This window comes from Danio aesculapii, chromosome 22, assembly GCF_903798145.1.
Source record: "Danio aesculapii chromosome 22, fDanAes4.1, whole genome shotgun sequence".
In the NCBI taxonomy this organism is placed as follows: Eukaryota; Metazoa; Chordata; class Actinopteri; order Cypriniformes; family Danionidae; genus Danio; species Danio aesculapii.
Genome location: NC_079456.1, coordinates 24,006,380 through 24,020,631, shown reverse-complemented (window position 1 = coordinate 24,020,631; position 14,252 = coordinate 24,006,380). Strand labels below are relative to the sequence as shown.

The window sequence follows — 14,252 nt, the reverse complement described above, 5'->3', positions numbered from 1 at the left end:
CAATGAAAAAGGTTCTATAAAAATGTGTAAAACTCTAATTTAATGAATTAATAAATATCACGTTAATGTTTTTACATAATAAGATTACTTATAATACATAAACTGCAGTAATGCTCTTAATGATACTAAAATAGATTAATTCATATAACTTATTTTCATTGCTGGGATGTGTTTTTGTTAGATTCACCTATTGTCAATATAATAACACAGCAAATGTAAGATCATTTTGGTAGTGAAATGTATAAATAAACAATACCCTATATGTTGTAGCTACCGCTGTGACTGCTCACAGACTGCTAACTTCACTGGTGTTGACTGTGAGATCCCCCCTCCGCCCTGCTGGTCTCAGCCCTGCCTCAACAGCGCCCTCTGTGAGGATCAACAGGAGAACTACACTTGCAACTGCTGGCCAGGTGACTCACTGAATGACTTGTATAATATTATTATTAAACAGTATAACATTGAATTCAACGGAATTGGATTTTGAAATGTATCTTGTAACATCTCATTAAAAATGTTTATGTAGGCTAATATTCAATCTTTTATTGCAGAAATCACCCCAAAAATTTAAATGGTTACTCATCCTCCACTTGTTTGAAACAGTCATGTGTGTGATGTATTTTTTCCCAACAGTATTGTTTCAACTATGGATGTCAATTTTCTTGTTTTATGTTCAAAAGAAGACCGAAATTAATAAGTGTGAACATTGAATTCGAATTTTAGGGTGAGGTATCCCTTTAAAGCTTTGTGGTTGTTGCTACACTCAAACTACTTACTTAAAATGAGTTGAAACAACATAATTCTTAAGTTTTTTGGGGGGAAAACTTAATTGGTTTATGTTCAATCCACTTAAATTTATAAAAATAAATAAGGTAACTTAATCGATTTGTATTGGGACAACATGAAGCAATTAAATTAACTTATTAGTTTTTAGAAATTTTAGTTGATTGCACATAAAACAATTAAGTTGTCCCAAAAAACCCTCAAGAGTTGTGTTGTTTCAGCTGATTTAAAATAAGTAGTTTGAACAAACAGCAAACATAATTTTTTGTGTGTAGAAGGGATACAGCTCTGGCCCGAAGTTAACAAGAATTATTTGTATTATACATTAAATGACCCATTACATTAACATCTACCCCTACCCTAAACCTACCTTCACATTAACGTAAAAACAGTAATTATTGTTGCATTGTAAAATTATGCTATATTGATGTGTGCGCATACTGCAGCATCTAGGCTGTCTGTCATATATTTGTGTTGTTTCAGGGTTTGAGGGGCGTAACTGTGAGGCAGACATCAGTGAATGTGAAAGCAGCCCCTGTGTGAATGAAGGCATTTGCATGGAGCTTTCTTGGAAATCACTTTACGGTACTGAGCCCCTGTTTCCAGCTAAATACAATCCCAGACGTGCTTCCGGGTTCATCTGCAAGTGTCCGCCAGGATTCTCAGGTACCTGCAGACTTGCAAACTTACAAACCCATTTATTTACACTTCCATTAACGAAAGTGTTCTATATAAAGCAGGATGAGTATCATTGTGGAACTTTGTGGACAAACTCAAGTGCAACTCTAGTAATAAACATTTGCGTTCACTCTGCTATTTACTTTTATAAAAGACCAAGCTCCTGCAGCAGAAAACCTCACCCAAACCATGTCCCGCCACCTCCATGTTTTAATTCTTTACCCACTTTGGGTACAGTTTTTTCTCAGTTTGAGGACAAGAATTATGTTTTCCTGTCTGACCCAAATAAATTAAACTTGTTGTCATTGCTAAAGTAAACTTTCTGTTGTTTGCCTGCGCAACATGCTCCTCAGCAAAGCTTAGTTTAACCTTTTTGAGACTTTCTGCTCATGAAAGGTGGTCACTGTAGGGTTTCAGTCTAAATACTACTAAATGTTGGGACACTGGCTAGGTTTTTATCTAAAGATGGGAATTAGATTTATGCGCAAAACCAGAATATTGCATAAAGCATTTGTGAATAAAGCATCCAGAGAGTCAAGGAGAACAAAATTGTTGATTCCTGATAAACTGATGCCAAATATCAAAAAGAAAAAATACATTTGCTGGCACTGAAGCCACTGTGAGACTTTTAAATGTAAATTCAATTCAATAAACTTTATTGTCTATCCCCACCAAGAGTGTAGATTTGCTCTTGGCATTGGTGGAGACATACATCCCTATAGCGCACACTTTTAAAACATGAATAAAGGCTTTAAATGCTTAATAATACGAATAACAATTAATGAAACATCCCATGCTGCAAAAGTCAATTTACATGATTTTACTGCAGTCTGGCTTTGAGGAGGTATAAATGTAGAGAAATTTAGAGAGGCACGTAACGCAATTTAACCATTTTTTTTTTCATAATCTTGAGAGCCAAAATCGAAACTGAATTACGATTGATGGCACAGTCTTGGTTAATATTATTACGGTAGACTCCAAGCAAACGTGACTTTAAAAACTTGAATCTCTGAAAAGTAGCCACATCTTGTACAGTGAAGGAGGACTGGAAATTCCTTGTTTTGGCACTTCTCACATCCAAACTTAATCGTTAACAGCATAAATAGGCCCAGCCAATCACACTGTCCTTATGTGTTTGAGGGAGGAAGGATGCGAGAAGAGAAAGTGATTTAAGGTTACTAAGAGTAGACGGAGCATCATTTTATTTTGAAGGTGATTACATTTTTGGTGGGGACATTTCATTATTTGCTGGATATTGGTGGGGACACATCCCCTCCATCCATGCCAAATCTATGCCCCTGATCCCCACATGGGGTTAGAAAATGGTCTCTAGACAGAGGTTCACACACAACAGCAAAACATAATACACTTTCACAATTATTTTAAGATCCTATTTAAAAAAACGAATGGCAGTGGGAGTAAAGGCCATCTTGTACTTAGCCTTTTTTGCTAAAAGGACTTTATACTGTCTGCAGGATGGAAGTAACTGGGGGGGGAAGAAGACGGGGGAAGCGCGGCGGGCTAAGAGCTAAGCTAAAGCTAACACCACACCGGCTCTCTTTACCCAGCATCTTTCTCGCCAATGTACGGTCACTGGTGAACAAAATGGATGAGATTCGACTGCGCATCAACCACAGCAAAAGATTATGGAACTGTAATGTCATGATTTTCACAGAAACATGGCTAAACAGCGGGATACCAGACAACGCTATATCGCTAACGGAGCATCAAACATTCCGAGCAGACAGAACGGCGGATGACTCCGGTAAGACCAGAGGCGGAGGATTATGCATTTATATTAACAAAGCTTGGTGCACAAACTCTGTCATCGTTGGGAGACATTGCTCTGTTAACCTGGAATTTCTAATGGTTAAATGTAGACCGTTTTATCTGCCACGGGAGTTCACCTCCACCATAATAACTGCTGCTTATATACCTCCCGACGCTGATGCCAAGCTCGCTATGAATGAACTTCATGCAGCCATCAGCAAACAACAGACTGCTCACCCGGAGGCTGCTTTTATTGTTGCGGGGGATTTTAATCACTCAAACTTAAAGACAGTGCTCCCCAAATTCCATCAAAACATTTTCTGCCACACAAGGGGAAACAAAACTTTAGACCAAGTTTACACAAACATGGCTGAAGCATATGCTGTGACCCCCCTCCCCCACTTGGGTCAATCAGACCACCTTTGTCTGTTTCTCACCCCCAAGTACTCACCCATCGTCAACCGTGTGAAGCCATCAGTAAGGACCATCAAAGTGTGGCCAGCGGGGGTGGACTCCACACTCCAGGACAGGTTTGAACACACAGACTGGAGTATGTTTGCTTCCCAGGCCACATGTGGCTCTCACACAGACATTGACAGTTACACTTCCTCTGTTCTGGAATATATCAACACCACCATAGACAGTGTTACAACCCAGAAACAGATCACCACATACCCAAATCAAAAGCCATGGATGAACAAGGAGGTGCGCCTCCTGCTGAAGGCACGCAACACTGCATTCAGATCAGGGGATGCACAGGCCTACAGCACTTCCAGGGCTAATCTGAAGAGGGGCATCAAAAGGCCAAGCACTGCTACAAGCTAAAGCTAGAGGAGCACTTTTCCAACTCTGATCCTCGGCGCATGTGGCAGGGCATCCAGGCCATCAGCAACTACAAACCCAGCCAGTCCACCCCCACAGCTACAAATGTCTCCTTTCTGAACGAGCTAAATGACTTCTATGCCTGCTTTGAAAGAGACAATACAGAACCCTACACCAGGAACACTACCTCAGCCGACCACTCAACTATCACACTCACCTCCTCAGAAGTCTACACCGCACTGAGTCGGATCAATGTGCGTAAGGCTGCTGGGCCAGATGGTATTCCTGGGCGCGTCCTCAAAGCATGTGCAGAACAGCTCACTGGGGTATTCACAGACATTTTCAACCTGTCGCTTAACCTAGCAACTGTGCCAACATGCTTTAAAACCACCTCTATTGTGCCGCTGCCCAAACACTCCAGCCCAACATGCCTGAATGACTACCGCCCTGTAGCACTCACACCCATCATCATGAAGTGCTTCGAGCGGTTGGTCCTGGCACATCTGAAAGACTCTCTGCCATCCACACTAGACCCACATCAGTTTGCCTACCGTGGCAACAGGAGCACAGAAGATGCCGTCTCCATAGCACTGCACTCTGTCCTCACTCACCTGGACAATAAAAACACTTATGCACGAATGCTGTTTGTTGACTTCAGCTCAGCATTCAACACTGTCATACCCTCTAAGCTACTGATCAAACTCAGAGACCTGGATATCGACACGTCTCTCTGCAACTGGGTTATGGACTTTCTGACTAACAGACCTCAGAATGTTAGATCAGGCCACATCTGCTCCACCACCGTCACACTCAACACTGGTGTACCCCAGGGCTGCGTGCTGAGCCCCTTCCTCTACTCTCTCTTTACCATCGACTGTAGGCCTGTGAACAGATCCAACACCATCATCAAATTTGCAGATGACACCACAGTGATTGGTCTAATCAGCAATAATGATGAGACTGCCTACAGGGAGGAGATACAGCATCTGGCCACCTGGTGCACCGACAATAATCTGCTCCTTAACACCAGCAAGACCAAGGAGCTCATTGTGGACTTCAGGAAGGGACGAACAGGCTCGCATGATCCCATCCACATTAATGGGATGGCCGTTGAGCCTGTCTCATCCTTCAAGTTCCTGGGGACCCACATCTCAAAGGACCTTTCCTGGACCACCAACACCTCCAGCCTGGTCAAAAAGGCTCACCAGCGCCTATTCTTCTTGAGGCAACTTAAGAAGAACCAGCTTTCATCAGCCGTCTTGGTGAACTTCTACCGCTGCACAATAGAAAGCATCCTGACCAACTGCGTCACAGTCTGGTATGGAAGCTGCTCTGTTGCTGAGCGTAAGGCACTGCAGCGGGTGGTGAAAACTGCCCAACGCATCACAGGGACTACACTGCCAGCCATTGAGGACATCCAGAAGAAACACTGTCTGCGCCGAGCACGCAGTATTCTTAAGGACACCTCTCACCCTGCTCACAGACTGTTTTCTCTCCTGCCTTCCGGCAGGCGCTTCAGGCTCCCCCGGACAAAAACCAGCAGACTGAGGAACAGCTTTTTCCCCAGAGCTGTCTCCCTTTTGAACTCTGCCCCTCACTGACTCTTTTGCCTCCCCAATACACCCCCCACATTCCTCTAACTTATACTCCTCACAATCACTGCACTATTTAACATTTGCACATTTAAAGTTTGCACATATTCATTGCACTGATTCATTTATTGAACTGTACATACCCACTGCACATGGACATTTGTAATTATGTTTATCTGCACACTCCTGATTATTAATAGCATCCTGTACATATATTCATTTATTGTAAATCTGTTCATAGCTAATACAACCTGTATATAATGTTGATAGTACATCCATCTGTAAATATCCCCATAGTTTTTCTATAACTGCACTTTATAACTTATACCTGTATCCTGCACTTGCTGCTATTGCACTGCTGGTTAGACCTAAACTGCATTTCGTTGCCTTGTACTTGTACATGTGTAATGACAATAAAGTTGAATCTAATCTAATCTAATCTAATCTAAACTTAAAGGAACCATGTAAAGGATGGAAAGAGTCTTCCACAATAGTGGAAAAAAATCTTTCCATCGTAGTTTATTAACAATTGTCCGACTCATTTGTGTTCATACATTTTTTATTCGTCGTTTCAAAATTTACGCACATCTTCGCATTTTCTTCAAGTGTTTTTTTATGTGATACACCAACGCAATCTCACGGCACTTTGTAATTTTTTGACTTAGTGGCTATAATTCGTATAAATTCGTACAATGTAATTCATACAATTTACTACGATTTGCTCATCACCCATTGATGATTGGGTTTAGGGGTGGGGTTGGGTTGAGTGCCACGCCTCCTTTTAAAAATCCTACATTTTTGTACGACAAAACTCGTACCACTAAAACTGACAAAAAGTAAAATACTTACTTTTTCTCATGAGATCAGGCTAGATACACTGAAAGTGTAGTAAATTTTGATTTGTGTTAATTAAAAAATTTTTTTACTTCACTTCAGAATAAATGTAACTCATGAAATGTATTTAAAAGCTGTGAGGGTGTCGAAATGTGGGAAACTGTAGGTTATTTTCTTAACTTTTGTTAACTGTTTAATACAAATTAATTTGGAGCACACATGCAACTTGTGCCTACATTGTAAGTGCAGTTGGGAAAAATTGGGCTACATGTGGACTGTATCAAAGACAAGATTTGCATCACATCCCACCTGAAACAAATACTATAGTAATGTGTAGTCAATATTATAGTCTTTTTAAAGCATGCGGTGGTAAAGTACTTAATCTATTGTGGTAATTTTATAGTTGCTGTGGTAATACAACAATAGTTAAAGTAATATAAACTGATTACCCAAAACTGTACCCAATACCAATAGTTACTTTATAGTTTACAGTAAAAAGTAATGTATACTACATTATCTATTATAATTTCACGTCACTATAGTTAGTACTACATTATGCTGTATCATTAATTAACAAAGAGTTGTAAATAATATAACAGACAGTATAATACGAGGTGTCATGGTGGCGCAGTGGGTAGCATGATTGCCTGACAGAAGAAAGGCCGCTGTTTCGAGCCCCAACAGGGTCAGTTGGCATTTCTGTGTGGAGTTTGCATGTTCTCCCTGTGTTTGCGTGGGTTTCCCAGTGTATGGGTGTTTTCCAGTGTTGGGTTGTGACTGGAAGGGCATCCGGTGTGTAAAACATATGCTGGATAAGTCTGCGGTTCATTCCGCTGTGGCGACCCCTGATTAATAAAGGGACTAAACCAAAAAGAAAATGAATGAATGAACAGCATAATACATATTACTATAGTATGGTTCAAAACACTACAGTAGTTACTATCATTTACTTCAGGATTTTTTTTAATGTGGAATATTCAGGCAAACCTGATGGCACATTTGAAGTCCAAACATGAACTTGTATGTCATATATGTGATTCGCATATATTGCCATATTTCAGATTTCTATATTTTAATACAATGAACATCATCACAATGTTAGATTTCAGACTGAAACTAAATCAAAGTTATCTGAAACACTCTAGACATGTACTTTAACTTTTTAGACTTGTACAAAAAGTCTTTCCCTCTGAACACAAGTTTACCAGCTCAGGACATGGCAAGAGGCGGAGGCTATAAATGGGCTTCGCCATTGTAAGGTGCTCAGGTTGCATTAAGCTAATCCCCCAGGAGCTGACTTTCATGCAGGCCTAGTGCTTCAGTACACAGTTTGTCTTGAAGGAGGGAATGTACATTGACGGCTGGGTGTTAGGATGGCCTTTGCAATTGATGGACCCATCAAAAAGCAATGTGACTGAGCAGATTTGTGACCACTGAATGGGAACTTCTAATGCCATGGAAGTTGTAGTTGGGATTTGGAGTGTACTGTTACTCATTTCAGGTAAATTTTCATTGTCGTTTCAGTTTTACACATGTTATACTTCAATTATGGTGGTCAAATAAATTACGTTGGAGAAAACTTTGTTTGAACGTACAATGAACCTGCAATGACTTAAGATAATCAGGTTTTGTAGTTAATGCTCTTTATGAATTTCCATGGGATGTATTATTCACAGAGTATTATTATTCACAGTTATATCTACATTTCAGGGACTTGTTGCTATCCATAAGAAAAACTTAGTTAGCAGTCAACCTAGCATAAAGTTTATTTTTATACTTGGTATATTTTGTTCACCCAAGGGATTACTGATTAAAATGTCCCTACATTACCTTGGCATGAGCTACTCTTTTGTTACAAACTCTTTCCTGACATTAGCACAGATGCAATAAATAGTTTTAAGGATAAACTCTTGCAAAGCCTGGCTTACAATTTCAGCAAGAACAGTTTATCCTTAGGCAACAATCCTTGCTAAGTGCGTATTTGTCAGGACCTTGGACTGAACTCCACTCTTGTTTTTCCTCTTTCAGGTGCCTTGTGCGAGCAAAACACAACTGCCTGTACCACCAGCCCATGTCATAATGGAGCCACATGTGAAGACTTTCTAGGCAGCTACAAGTGCATCTGCCCTTCTGGAAGCCAAGATGGAGTCCTCTACGGTGGTCGCAACTGTAGTGAGCCTCTTACGGGTTGCAAAGGTCACGAGTGCCAGAATGGAGCGTCCTGCATCCCATTCCTCAGCGAAGGTGTACATGGATACAGTTGCATCTGTCAGCCTGGCTACACCGGCTCTTACTGCCAGACGCTCACTGTGTTCTCCTTTGAGACAAGCAGAGGATTCCTGCACCTGCAGACCCCGCTGCTGGGTGCAGAAACATACTTCAATATCACGCTAAGCTTTCGCACGGTTCTGGAGAACACGGTGCTCTTCCAAAGGGGCAGTGAAGGGGTCACACTCACCCTGGAGCTGCAGGAGACACACCTGATTCTTGATCTTAAGACTGACCCTCAGCCAAACGCAACCAGCTGGACGCTGATGTTGCCTCTGGTTGTATCTGATGGTGAATGGCACACAGCAGAAGCCGTACTTGGAGAGGGTACCCTGCTGCTGCAGCTGCTGGAGCCATGCCAGGGTGGAGAAAACTGTGGTGCAACAGCCCAAGTGGAGATCGGCGCCCTTGAGCTGGAGTCAGCCTTACAAAGCACCTTTGTTGGAGGATTGGATGAGGGAGGGAGCTCCAGTTCATTCATCGGCTGCATGAGGGACTTGCTTGTGGACTCTCAGCTGATGATACCGGAGGACTGGTTGAGCAGCTCAGCAGTAAATGTTGTGCAGGGCTGTAGCCATCATGACCGATGCCTTTCTGGCCCATGCGAGAACCATGGAGAATGTGTTAACCTTTGGCAAGGTTACCAGTGCAAATGTCTGCGACCATATGTGGGTCAAAACTGCGATGAGGGTAAGGACACAGAGAATTGACCCTCCAATAACTAGTCTACATTAGAAGCGTTCAAAGTGTTGCAATTTTTTTTAAAGAGCCCCTATTATGCATTATAAAAGGTAATATTTTGGTTTTGGGGGTCTCCAACAACATTCTGATATGCGTGCAAGGTCAAAAAACACTTAAACTGTCTTATAATATGCATTTATTTTTTACCTAATTATCCCAACGACTCCCATATGATTTGTTCAGTGATTCATTTGTTCCCAAACCCCTCCTTAGTGTGATGCGAATCTGCGCTGATTGGTCCGATGAGCCAGTCTGTTGCAATTAGTCGACTGCATTCAGTGCGAGAAATGCCCACCACGCCGTATCAACATTATTGAAGTAGTCAGAATGCAGAGTATATGTGTGAGCCCAATGCAGAAGTGCATTAAAACAATGTAGTTCAACACCAGCATATTGCTCTATTCTTAATCGTAAGTAATATGAGAAATCCACACAGTGGCAAAAGCTGAACTATTTTAAAACTTGACCGCCACACGTGTGTGGGAACAGCTGATGGCGACCATACAGTAGCAACGACAAACGGCAGAGGATCGCGAGCTCACAAACGCATTTGAATCTGCACATGCCACGTTTTTTAACATAGCTTAAGACACAATATGTGAAAATATTCACAATATGTTAACCAGTACAAGCGGCGTGGAGGGATTAAACCTAACAAAACACAATTAAATACATATTTTGCCATCTTTAGAAAACAAGGGGGCAACCAATTTAATCGAGAAAATGGAGGAAGAAACTGATCCATGAACTGTGTACTGATAATGTTCCTGTCAAGCTCTGACAAAGTCCCATACATCAATAATCTTTTCTGATCCTTTCTTTAACCAACGGCCGACGAATCCCCCGTTGCAGGGTAGATTATTGCATTAATTACCAGAACGTTCACTTAAGGTCACTCATCTTCAGTTATGATCAGTCCCACACACACCTGCACTCTGCTAGCGTTTGAAAAGAAAGGCGCGTTCATGTTTTACCAGATCCGGCACAGAACAAATTTGGTATTGTTTCACGTTGAAGTCGATACGAACAGGCAAAAGATCAAGACAAATGATGAATTATTTAAACAACTCTGAGTTGAATCTTTTATTTAAAAAACAATATTTTTAATCAGAATCAGAAAGAGCTTTATTGCCAGGTATGTTCACACATACGAGGAACTTGTTTTTGTGACAGACCTTCGACAGTGCACCAGAATGACAGAGACAGGACAAAAAACAGATAATAAATATAAAAAAAAAACAATAAAAGTAAGTAGTAATTGCAAATATGCAAATTGACAAGTGTATGTACAGGTATATTACTATATACAATGTTATACGTGCAGCTGTTATGTACAAATTGGCATGTAAAGTATGCTGTTAAATAAGTGTATATGTGTATAAAACAAGGTGCACTTTCAGATTTAAACCTCAGCTGAATGTTTTCGCTCACTTAAAGCTGTTACACACTGCATGGAAGGTCATTTTCAACGACCCATAATAGGGGCTCTTTAAGAGAACAACAGAAATATGCCTAGACCTAGTGTAAATAAAATAGCTACGTTTTTATCCAAAGATGTGAATTAAACTTGTGTCCCTCTTGGCTGAGGGATTTCTGAATGACCAAAACAACATTTCAGATGTTTTACAATGTGGTCGACCTGCTGGTTTTTCTATTAATACCTTTTGTTGTAACATGATCTGTTAGAAGGTTAGGTTAGGGTAAGGGTTAGGGGTTACATCACATGATTTTTTTTAATGTGCATGCTTGAATTTATTCAGTAAATGCGTTTCCATCATAGTTTAAGAACATTTTTTATCCTTAATTTTATCTCACTCAGTTGTGCACATATATTTTTTTATCATAAAATGTATGCAGATCTTTCCATTAAGCAATTCTTATGCAATATTCCAAATCCTATAAAAGGGAACATAGCTAATGATTGTCTTCAAATAAATGTAGAAGAATCATATGATGTAATCGTTCAAGATGTATGATGTATGTCTTTTCATTTTCACACAGAATATATTACTGCCAGATTTGGCCAGGAAGACTCAACAAGCTATGCTGTCTTCACCATCAATGACGAACCTGACTCGGAAACACTTTATCTATCCTTGTTCTTGCGTACTCGAAAGGACTCTGGTCTTTTGGTGCTGCTGGCCAACAGCACCTCTGACTACTTTCAGGTGTGGCTGGAAAAGGGAAGACTGAGAGTTCAAGTCAACAACTTGAAGACAGTATCTGGTGAAAGGGTACTTAATGATGGTGAGAGACATTTTGTCAGTGTCACCATCGAGGATGGCATGATGACTCTGCAGGACTCGGATCGTGAATTCGAAGCAACATATGTTCAACCTGTTTCCATTCAGTTTGGGGATACGGTCAATGTCGGTGGCCTGTTTGATGTACAAGCCTTAACTGCGTTTGGTGGACATTTTAAAGGGTGCCTACAAGACGTGCAGCTTAATGAGAAGAAGCTTGAGTTTTTCCCAATTGATACTTCTGTGATGTCGTACAAACCTGACCGCATGGATGAAGTTACTGCAGGCTGCACCAGTGACGACACTTGCTCTGTAAGTTACAATGAGAAGTCTTATGAGATTTCAACTGCAACTGTACAACGATTAGATAACACCAGATCTGGCAGTGACTGTATGTGGAAAAAAGATCAGCTTATCTCATTTGGCTCTCGGTTATTATGCTTGAATCCTTACATTCATGGCATAAGAAACTAATCTAAATCACGGATCGCAACAGAAATGGTTATGATTTGATTGAATTCTTTTGTGTGTGTACGTGCTATAATCAAGTAATCAACGTTTTTATATATTCATTTATAAATATATATTTATAGTCTCCACTAACCATGCTTCAATATAGTTAGAAAACTTGTACAACTTACTAGAACTGTAGCTAACTGAACTAAACTAAACAAACTTTATGGTGGCTAGAGAAAGCCTAGTCTGAAAGTGTGAAGTAGTTTTAAAGTTTAAATAATTGAAGTAGTTTTTAAGAAGTGTGAAAGAGTTGGCATAGAGAGATAACTACATATGTTAGCATGTTTCTAGTATGGATTGGCATGTTTCTTGATAAGGTGCTGCTAGGGTGTTCTGAGTGGTTACTAAGGCATTGCTAGGCGGTTGCTAGGGTGTTCTAGGTGGTTGTGAGGTGTTGCTAGGGGGTTGCTAAGGTGTTGCTGGGGTGTTCTGAGGGCTTTCTAGGGGGGTCTGAGTTGTTGTTAGGCAGTTGCTAGGGCGTTGCCAGGGGGTTGCTAAGGTGTTGCTAGGTGGTTGCTAAAGCATTGCTAAGCGGTTGGTAGGTGATTGCTAGGGATTTCTGAGTGGTTGTTAAGGCTTTGCTAGATAGTTGCTAAGGTGTTGCTAGGTGGTTGGTAGGGTGCTCTGAGCGGTTGCTAGGCGGGTGCTAAGGCATTGCTAGGAGGTTTATAAGGTGTTGCAAGGGGGTTGCTAAGGTGTTCTGAGTGGTTTCATCTCTGAAACTGAACTGACACTGTTCCAATTTACTGTAATCTTCTATGTGAAGCGGCTTTGACACAATATACATTGTAAAAGCGCTTTTAAAATAAAGATGAATTGAATTGGTTGCAAGGTAGTTGCTAACATAAATCAGCATGTTGTTAGCATGAATTTATTATGAATTAGCATGCTGCTAGTATGATTAGTATGTTAGTATGTTTTAGTATGAATTGGTATATTGTTAGTATGTTTCCTGTATGGATCACTACATTGTTAGCATGAACTGGTATGTTGTTAGTATGTCCAATGTAAAGTCAATGGAAGTTTTTCACAATGAAAGTCTATGGGACAGTTGCTAGGGTGCCGTAAGCGGTTGCTAGGGTGTGGCTAAAAGATGTAAAGGTCGTCAGTGATTGGCAGATTGGTAGTCTGAGTATAATGAGCCCAACTTTAAGTCTGTATGAAAGTCTGGCGCAAAGTTATGAGGTTCATTGGTCCATTGTTATGTCAATGGGACTTTTCCGAAATTTTCAGGTCAGTTTTCGAAAAAACGAAAGTCTGATCAGTTAAAAAAGATATAGCAACCCGAGTCAGACCAGTTTGGAGGTCTGGAGTAAGTTTGGTGGTTGTAGTATGAATGGTCTAGGAGGAGACGATATAGAAATTAGTCTCGAAGACGGAAGAATAGGTTTATGTAGTATAACAGTATGTTGGCTTTCTCAAGCCACCATAATAATGTTTATGTGCTCTTATGGATTATAATGTATTATAGAAGGTCATAGTTTGGTTTTAGGGATTCCCAACAACATGCTGATTAGCATGCACAATCAAAAAACACCTTTGTTGTGTTTTTATCACATACAGTTGAAGTCAGAATTATTAGCCCCCCTGTTTATTTTTTCCCCCAATTTCTGTTTAACGGAGAGACAATTTTTTTCAACACATTTTTAAATATAATAGTTTTAATAACACATTTCTAATAACTGATTTATTTTATCTTTGCCATGATGACAGTAAATAATATTTTACTAGATGTTTTTCAAGATACTTCCATACCGCTTAAAGTGACAATTAAAGGCTTAACTAGGTTAATCAGGTTAACTAGGCAGGTTAGGGTAATTAGGCAAGTTATTGTATATCGATGGTTTATTCTGTAGACAATCGAAAAAAAATGCTTAAAGGGGCTAATAATTTTGACTTTAAATTGGTTCATAAAAAATTAAAAACTGCTTTTATTCTAGCTGAAATAAAACAAATACGACTTTCTCCAGAAGAAAAAATATTATCAGACATACTGTGAAAATTT

General features: G+C 40.3%; 1 protein-coding gene across 1 annotated transcript in view; it reads left to right on the top strand.

Annotated features, from left to right (window-relative positions):
• The window catches only part of crb1 (crumbs cell polarity complex component 1), a 52,956-nt gene that overhangs the window by 20,886 nt on the left and 17,818 nt on the right, over nucleotides 1–14,252 (top strand). The window contains exons 4-7 of the mRNA XM_056448203.1: nucleotides 271–413; nucleotides 1,267–1,449; nucleotides 8,508–9,437; nucleotides 11,490–12,043. Coding sequence (XP_056304178.1) covers nucleotides 271–413; nucleotides 1,267–1,449; nucleotides 8,508–9,437; nucleotides 11,490–12,043 — 1,810 coding nt within the window. The remainder of the gene's footprint in view (nucleotides 1–270; nucleotides 414–1,266; nucleotides 1,450–8,507; nucleotides 9,438–11,489; nucleotides 12,044–14,252) is intronic.